This window comes from Trichechus manatus, unplaced genomic scaffold (assembly GCF_000243295.1).
Source record: "Trichechus manatus latirostris isolate Lorelei unplaced genomic scaffold, TriManLat1.0 scaffold00035, whole genome shotgun sequence".
NCBI classification, from domain to species: Eukaryota; Metazoa; Chordata; class Mammalia; order Sirenia; family Trichechidae; genus Trichechus; species Trichechus manatus.
The window spans coordinates 7,590,286-7,600,133 of NW_004443971.1; the positions used below are offsets into that span (position 1 = coordinate 7,590,286).

General features: G+C 37.0%; 1 protein-coding gene across 3 annotated transcripts in view; it reads right to left on the reverse strand.

Annotated features, from left to right (window-relative positions):
- The window catches only part of CD55 (CD55 molecule (Cromer blood group)), a 41,404-nt gene that overhangs the window by 11,231 nt on the left and 20,325 nt on the right, over positions 1-9,848 (reverse strand). For all 3 annotated transcript variants that reach the window (XM_023730296.1, XM_023730295.1, XM_023730294.1), the window contains exon 8: positions 6,394-6,414. In XM_023730296.1, coding sequence (XP_023586064.1) covers positions 6,394-6,414 — 21 coding nt within the window. The remainder of the gene's footprint in view (positions 1-6,393; positions 6,415-9,848) is intronic.

The window sequence follows — 9,848 nt, forward strand, 5'->3', positions numbered from 1 at the left end:
CCCTGAGACTAGAAGAACTAGACGGTGCCTGGCTACCACCAATGACTGCCCTGACAGGGAACACAACAGAGAGTCCCTGATGGAGGAGGAGAAAAGTGGGGTGCAGAACTCAAATTCTAGTAAAAAGACCAGACTTGATGGTTTGACTGAGACTGTAGGGACCCTGGAAGACACGGCCCCTGGACTCTCTGTTAGCCCAAAACTAAAACCATTCCTGAGGCCAACTCTTCAGACAAAGATTAGACTGGACTATGGGATATAAAATGATACTAGTGAAGAGTGTGCTTCTTAGTCCAGGTAGATACATGAGACTAAATGGGCAGCTCCTGTCTGGAGTCAAGATAAGAAGGCAGAGAGGGTCAGGAACTGGTTGAATGGACATGGGAAATCCAGGGTGGAAAGGAGGAGTGAGCTGTCACAGTATAGGGAGAGCAACTAGGGTCACATAACAATGTGTGTATAAATTTTTTTATAAGAAACTAACTTGAATTGTAAACTTTCACTTAAAGCACAATTAAAAAAAAAAATTCTAAAAAAAGTCTGGCCCAGGTAGCTTCACTGGAGAATTCTACCAAACACTCAGAGAAGAGGTCACACCAGTACTACTCAAACTATTCCAGAATTTTAAAAAGAAGGGATATTTCCAAATTCATTCTATGAAGCCAGCATAACCTGATACCAAAACAAAGCAAAGACAAGACACCACAAAAAAAGAAAATTAAAGACCATTATATCTCATGGATATAGATGCAAATATTATCAACAAAATTCTAGCCAATAGAATTCAGCATCATATAAAAAAATAATAGACCACTGCCAAATGGGATTCATACCACATATGCAAGGATGGTTCAACATTAGAAAATCAACCAATGTAATCCACCACATAAATAAAAGAAAAGAATCACATGATCATATCAATCAATGCAGAAAAGGCATTTAACAAAATCCAACATCCATTCCTGATAAAAACTCTCAATAAAATAGGAATAGAAGGGAAATTCCTCAACGTAATAAAGAGCATTTGTACAAAACCAACAGCCAACATCACTCTCAATGGAGAGAGGCTGAAAACATTCCCCCTGAGAACAGGAACAAGACAAGGTTGCCCTTTATCACTCCTCCTATTTAATATTGTGCTGGAAGTCCTAGATAGAGCAAGAATGCAAGAAAAAGAAATAAAAGGCACCCAAACTGGTAATAAAGAAGTAAAACTATCTCTATTCGTGGATGATATGATACTATACACAGAGAATCTTAAAGACTCCACAAGAAAACTACTGGAACTAATAGAAAGATTCAGCAGAGCAGCAGGATACAAGCTAAACATTAAAAAATCAGTTAGATTCTTATACACCAATAAGGAGAACTATGAAAAGGAAATGAGGAAAGCAATACCATTTATAATAGCTCCCTAAAAAAAAAAATACTTAGGAATAAACCTAACCAGGGATGTAAAAGACCTATACAAAGAAAACTATAAAACACCACTGCCAGAAACCAAAAGAGACCTACCTAAGTGGAAAAACATACCATGCTCATGGATAGGAAGACTCAACATTGTGAAAATGTCAATACTCCCCGAAGTGATCTGCAGGTACAATGCAATCCTGATCCAAATTCCAACAGCATTCTTTAAAGACATGGACAACCAAATCACTACCTTTATACAGAAAGGGAAGAGGCCCCAGAGAAGTAAAGCACTACTGAAGAAGAAGAATAAAGTCAGAGGAATCACACTACCTGACCTCAGAACTGACTCTACAGCTACGATAGTCAAAACAGCCTGGTACTGGTACAAGTACAGACACACTGACCAATGGAACAGAAATAATCCGGATGTAAATCCATCCACCTACAGTCACCTGATCTTCGACAAAGGCCCAAAGTCCATTAAATGGGGAAAAGACAGTCTTTTTAACAAATGGTACTGGCAAAACTGGATGCCTATCTGTAAAAAAATGATGCAGGACCCATACCTCACACCATACAGAAAAACTAATTCAAAATGGATCAAAGACCTAAAAGTAAAACCAAAAACTATAAAGATCATAGAAGAAAAAATAGGGTCAATGCTAGAGGCCCTAACACATGGCATTAACTAACACATGGCATTAATAGGATACAAGCTGTAACTAACAATACACAAACACCAGAAGATAAGTTAGATAATTGGGAGTTTCTAAAATTAAACACTTATACTCATCAAAAGACTTCACCAAAAGAGTAAAAAGAGAACCTACAGACTGGGAAAAAATTTTTGGTATGACATATCCACCAAAGGTCTGTATCTCTAAAATCTGTAGGAAAATCCAACACCTCCACAACAAAAAGATAAATAATCCAATTTAAAAATAGGCAAAGGATATGAACAGACACTTCACCCAAAGAAGACATTCAGGCAGCTAACAGACACGTGAGGAAATGCTTGTGATCACTAGTGATTAGAGAAATGCGAATCAAAACTACAACGAGATACCATCTCACCCCAACAAAGCTAGCATTAATTCAAAAAACACAAAATAATAAATGTTAGAGAGGTTATGGAGAGACTGGAACACTTATACACTGTTGGTGGGAATGTAAAATGGTACAACCACTTTGGAAATCCATTTAGTGCTTCCTTAAAAAGCTAGAAATAGAAATACCATATGATCCAGCAATCCCACTCATAGGAATATAACCTAGAGAAAGAAGAGCCATCACACAAACAGAAATATACACACTCATGTTCACTGCAGCATTATTCACAACAGCAAGAAGATGGAAACAACCTGGGTGTCCATCAGCAGATGAATGGATAAACAAACTATGGTACAGACACACAACAGAATAGTATGCAACAATGATGGATCTTTGAAACATCTCAACATGGATGAATCTGTAGGGCATTATGATGAGTGAAATAAGTCAATCACAAAAGGACAAATACTGCATGAGACCACTATTATAAGAACCAATGAAAAGGTTTATACACAGTGTCATGGTTTGAATTATGTCCCCCCAAAAATGTGTGTATCAATTTGGCTGGGCCATGATTCCCAGAATTGTGTGGTTGGCCTCCATTTTGTGATTGTAATTTTATGTTAAAGAGGATTAGGGTGGGATTGTAACACCACCTTTACCCAGGTCACATCCCTGATCCAATGTAAAGGGAGTTTCCCTGGGGTGTGGCCTGCACCACCTTTCATCTCTCAAGAGATAAAAGGAAAGGGAAGCAAGCAGAGAGTTGGGGACCTCATAACATCAAGAAAGCAGTGCTGGGAGCAGAGCGTGTCATTTGGACTGGGGTCCCTGCACAGAGAAGCTCCTAGTCCGGGGGAACACTGAAGAGAAGAAGGCTGACAGAGAGAAAAAGCCTTCCCCTGGAGCTGACGCCCTGAATTTGGACTTTTAGCCTACTTGACTGTGAGGAAATAAATTTCTCTTCATTCAAACCATCCACTTGTGGTACTTCTGTTATAGCAGCACTAGATGACTAAGACACACAGAAAGAAACAATCTTTGATGGTTACAAGAGAGGGGAGGGGCAGGGAGGGAAAAACACTAACTAGACAATAGATAAGTGATAACTTTGGTGAAGCGTAAGACAGTACGCTATACTGGGGAAGTCAGCACAACTTCACCAAGGCAAAGTCATAGAGGCTTCATAGACATATCCAAACTCCCTAAGGGACCGACTTACTGGGCTGAGGCTTGGGGACCATGGTCTTGATGGACATCTAGCTTAACTGACATAACATAGTTTATAAAGAAAATGTTCTACATCCTACTTTGATGAATAGTGTCTGGAGTCTTAAAAGCTTGCTAGCAGCCATCTAAGATACTCCACTGGTCCCACCTCGTCTGGAGCAAGGGAGAATAAAGAAAACCAAAGAACAAGGGAACGATTAGACCAAAGGACTAATGGACCACAACTACCACAGCCTCCACCAGACTGAGTGCAGCACAACTAGATGGTGCCCAGCTACCACCACAGACTGCTCTGACAGGAATCACAATAGAGGGTCCCGGACAGAGCAGGAGAAAAATGTAGAACAAAATTCTAACTCATACACACACAAAAAGACCAGACTTACTGGTCTGACAGAGACTGGAGAAACCCCAAGTGTATGGCCCCCAGGCACCCTTTTAACTCAGTACTAAAGTCACTCCTGAGGTTCACCCTTCAGTCAAAGATTAGACAGGCCCATAAAACAAAACAAAATTAAATGGGCACACCAGCCCCGGGGCAATGACGAGAAGGCAGCAAGGGACAGGAAAGTTGGTAATGGGAACCCAAGGTTGAGAAGGGGATAGAATTGACATGTCGTGGGGTTGGCAACCAATGTCACAAAACAACATGTGTATTAATTGTTTAATGAAAAACTAATTTGCTTTGTAAACCTTCATCTAAATCATAATTTTAAAAACAAACATTAAGCATATATTCTCAATGAGAGTAATAACTACCTACCAAAGGGTTAAAAAAATCGTACTCTTTTTATGTAGAAAGTACAGATATACATACAGTAAACATATTTACAGTATATCTGTGGTATTAAAATTTCATGGGGGGATGTCTAGGAAAAAAAGTTAAAAAAGGGGCATTAATTAAAAAAAATAATTGAGAAAACACTGATACAGAGCCATCGGAAGAGAACCTTACAAATTCACAATACAAGCTTTATTTACAAGGCAAATAAGGAAATTCTGTGATGATTAGTCAGTCTCTTTTTTAGCAGAGTTAAATAGGAAAAAAATTCAAATACTCCTCAAGTTCTAATATCATCTGCATCATTCACTTACATTGCAATGTAATCAGTAAAATCAATATCCTTTACTTTAAAGTGAGAAGTGACCTAATTTACAGGATAATTTAAGAAATAAAGATAATTTTCAAGTTTATATTTTACAGGTATAAGATCACCAAAAAATGTTGCCATAAGTCTGATTTAATAAGAAGGGCTTACTCTTTATTTCTGAGCAGAAATTGGAATTATAACTGATACTACGGCAAGGTTTCTAGGAAACCACAGAGTATATCCTTGAAGAATTTCAGAGACAAACCTTCACTGAATGACACTGAGCAGGTGAGAAAAAGTGCATCTATTCAACTCATCATTTTTGTAAACATTAAACCCTGAAATCATGAGATTTTCATTCAGAATGTATTTATTTCTATTTTAAACACAGAATAAACAAAATGAATCTCAACTGTTGGAATCTTTTGAGATAAATATTTTAGTTTAGGAGAAGTTCATTCAAAATATAAAAAACAACAACAAAATTAATAATAATAATAAAAATACCTCCTTTCAGCCTTACTGTCCCCTTGGCTAATTGATGCATACATAGGATGAAGGCATTAGCTTTTAAGTACGTAATCTAAAAATACACATTTTTTAATTAAAAATATCCTACTCATTTGCTATTGAATTGTATACTTAACTGATATATTCCTTTTTATATGCCAACTTAGCTGTAACTGCTCCTTAATCAACATTTTTTCTTACCATCTTCTTTAGGAGTGTATTAACCTTGCTGTTAATGCATAATCATCAAATATAATTATGGGCAAAACCGAAAAAAGGAAAAAAAAGACTGGACAAATTGCTAGAAAAAAATACAACACAGTTATATCTTTTTGGCCTCATGTCTAGAGCAACAGAATATTTTTCTAAAGATAACTTTGCTTCAAATCACTGAAGAAAGAGAAAAACCAAACCAGTTGCCATTGAGTCGACTTCGACTCATGGCGACCCCATATGTGTCAGAGTAGAACTGTGCTCCTTAAGTTTTTCAGTGGCTGATTTTTGGGAAGTAGACTGCCAGTCCTTTCTTCTGAGGAGCCTCTGGGTGGCCTCAAACCCCTAACTTTTCAGTTAGCAGTCGAGCTCATTAACAGTTTATACCACTCAGGGACTCCTAAATCACTGAAAGGGAAGGGAAGAGAAAGAGGATGCAATCGAAGTAGCACTCTTTGTCTGGTTTGGGATCAGAGAGAAATCCAGAAATGACCAAGGAGTAGTTTATGACTGACCATAGAATACTTGAGGATAGAAACTGTGTTAATAACTCTTTCCTTCATGTAGTTTTTCTGTGCCTAGAATGATGCCTTCAGACAATGGGCGCGTAATAATATTTGACTGATTGGCCAAATGATTTGAAGTTGCCCAAAAATTACCTTGGAACAAGAACATGGTTGAGAATACTTAGGAACATACCGCGTACCTAGTGGCATCCATAAAACATGCTGAAATGCATTTACCCTTTTTCTCTTTGGTAACCATAAACACTGCATTTTAACAGTACTCCTAAGACAGTTAAAAGACAGTATTCTCTTCCAGGAATATGGATTGTACATCCCACAGTGATGACATTCTCTTTTAACTGTCTGAGAGCCAGACTTACCAGATGCAAGAATCATAGCACCTGAAGAAGAAAAAGAAGAAGAAAAAAAAAATCACAAAAATAAAAATTTAAGAAGTCATTGATTTGCAAGTAATCAATAGAAATATCAATAAGCAATATTTGAATGTTCAAAAGTAACTCAAATTTGCATAACTAAAAGAAGTAATTATAAACAAATTTCTGAAAATAATGATACATTATTAATTCAACCAAGTAACATACACAACCAATGCCTATGTTTGTTCAACAGAATCAACACTATACACATAAAAACATGATAAATAATTATTGAATACCAAAACAAACTCCATCTTAATTTGGTTATATGACTTGATGGCAAGAAACAAGTTTGAAAAATTTAAATAGTAAATAACTACTGATCCAATTCTACTATCAAGAAGCTACTAGAAACCTAAGTCCCTTCAGCAGACTAAAATTAAATTATCATATCACCTTATTAATTATATCTTTTAATGACTATGAATGAGACATTACAAAAATTACTTTAAAATAAACATATTTATAATAATAAATATGCTGCTCAGTTAAGTGAGGTAAACAAATTTACGCAAAGTGTCATTAAGAACAGGCAGTATTACACAGAAGAAAAGGCACAGGCTTTGAAGCCAATTTTCAATTAACTATGTACTGTATATGAATTGTACAAGTTAATCTCTAATTCCTCATCTAGAAAATGAAGCTAAAAATACTTATCTTGCAAGGTTGCTGTAGGGACTGGAGTTGACAATTGCCAAGTGTGTGGTACATACCACTACATTACTACTCAATAAGTGGTATTTAGTATTCTTTTTTCATTAAAGCTAAAAATGGTATATTATATTGTGCCCTGAAAGAATAAATTAATTGTACACAAAAGACAAAATTGGTCCCATATAGTGGTGGTATTTTTATCGTAACAATTGCCCCCTTAGATTTAGTTTAAATTTGTTAAATTATCTTGTATCTTTTACAAAAAGAAGTATTTCTACAACAAATTTACTTAAAATGAAACTTATTTCTCTTTGCTTTGTCCTGTGAAGAATTGGATGTATTCAACCTAAAAATTTTGGACTGCAGAGCTGTACTAATAAAACTTTAAAAAGTCAACAAGGAAATGGATGTATAACCATACAAGAGTTAAAGAACTAAATCTAAATATACCACCACAAATAAACCACAAAACCAATGTTGAGTGAAAAGTCAAATGAGATAATAAAATATGTAATATACTGTTTGTGTAAATTATATAAAAAACAAAATAATATTATCTACTATTTAGGGATACATATATCTAGTATAAGAATAAAAAAATAGGAAGAATATACACCAACCTCAGGGCAGTTACTGCCTTAGAGAAATAAAACCAAATCCATTGTCATCGAGTTGATTCCGACTCACAGCAACCCTATACGGCAGAGTAGAACTGCCCCATAGGGTTTCCAAGGAGGGGCTGGTAGATTTGAACTGCTAACCTTTTGGTTAGCAGGTGAGCTCTTAATCATTGCACAACCAGGGCTTCCTTAGAGAAATAGGAGTGAGGAAATGTACAAGGGGGACTTTAACAATAATATGTGTAGTGTTTTAAGTTCTTAAAAATATATGGGTATTGGCAAAATAGACTTCAACATAACAATTATGAAATCTGGACAAAATAGTAAACAGCAACCAATGACAATGGTTTGAAGGCACTGGAGAGGGACCTAAAGCAGGCAGAAGCTGATCTAAGCCAAGAGAGAGTGGAAGTGTATGGAGAGAGATTTGCATACATGAAGCTGAGGGCATTCCCTAGGCCACATGGTATAGGAAGCAGAAAGCCCCCATGCTACCCGTGTTCAGGCCTAACAGAGCATCTGGAAGGTGAGCAGCAAACTGAAGTGCAGGCAATGTTCTCTATTTGGACATTTGTAGCTGTTACACAGATATTTGCTTTAGATAACTTGTTGAGCTGTACATTTATGTTTTATGCAGTCTTCTATATGCTTCTATATAATACATATACATGTACATAATATATATACATGTACTATATGTGTCTAATTGTTTTAACTTCTTAATATATGTTATTGTTGTTAGTTGCCATTGAGTCGATTGTGCCTCATGGCGACCCCATGTATGCAGAGTAGATCTGCTCCATAGAGGTTTCAAGGCTGTGACCTTTCAGAAGCAGATCACCAGGCCTGTCTTCTAAGGAGCCTCCGCGTAGGTTTGAACCACCAACCTTTCAGCTAGTCGCTGAGCACTTGACCATTTGCGCCACCCAGGGAACCTTATATAGATAGAAAAGTGATAGATGATAGTTATCGATAGATAGATAGATATAGATATTTTCCAATGAAGAAAAAAGAAAAAAATTAGATAGTCCCTACCAAAAAACAAAAATGTCTAAAAATATTATACATTAGGCAAGTTGTGAGACGAGACATCTTGGTGGTGTGAAGCAGCATTAATTAGCAAGAAGGGTTTCATCCATTCATTCAAAGGCTATTTCTGAAGCCTACCGCATATTTTACACCATTTTCATAAAAACTGTCATTTAAAGAGCCTTGTAACAATATGAACTATTTGAAAGAATCTCTGTATTTTCAATTACTTAGTAGACACTGTTGAGATGCTTTACTAAATTAGCGACTCTAGGGAATTTGGAGAGATCTTTTATCATGCTTGAGGGATGGGCTGGTCAATAAACCAGACCCAGGCATAAACCGTATTTGGTTCTTTGAAGGGGTCTTACAGAATTCAATGACTCCCTAAAGTTACTATGAAAAACAGAACTTTGTCACCAATCTTAATTTAGTACTGTTTTTTGTGGGGTCACAACTTTTTCTATGTAACTTTCCTGTAAAATGTTTCTTTTTAAAAAATTTGTCCTAGCACCTTCCAAGTCTGCCTCTTAAGAATCAAAAGCATTGGCATGAAAAACAAAACAACAACAAAAACTTGGCTACAATAAATCAGACTATTTAATTTAATTTTGCTGTCTTGGTCAAGTTCGAATTTTTACCATAGCAGATTAAATCCGTACACAGGAAACCTGCATAGTGTCGACTGACCTGAAGAAGGAAGTGTTCCTCTTCCTTTGGATGTGCTTGTTGCATGAAAACGTGTGGTTGCCCTGGGAACAGGTAGACCCCGAGTGGCTGTAATAGGGGCAGAGGTTTGTGTAGTCTGGAGCCCCTTAGCTGCTGGGGCATGTAGAGCAGTGGAGTTTTGTGTTGTTGAAAGACTCTGTGTAAATGATGCTTTTGCTGTGGAGGATCTTTGGGCTGTTGGTGTGGCCCGTGCAGCAAAATCATGTGCCTTGATGGGATTCTGGGCTGCTGGTGAGGTCTCTGCTGGTAGAGTGTTTGATACGGGGGATTTTTGTGCTGTTGTTGGGACCTCCATGGCTGAAGCATTTGCTGAGGTGAGTTTCTGAGCAATTAGTGGGGGCTCTGTAGCTGGAAGATTTGCCGAGG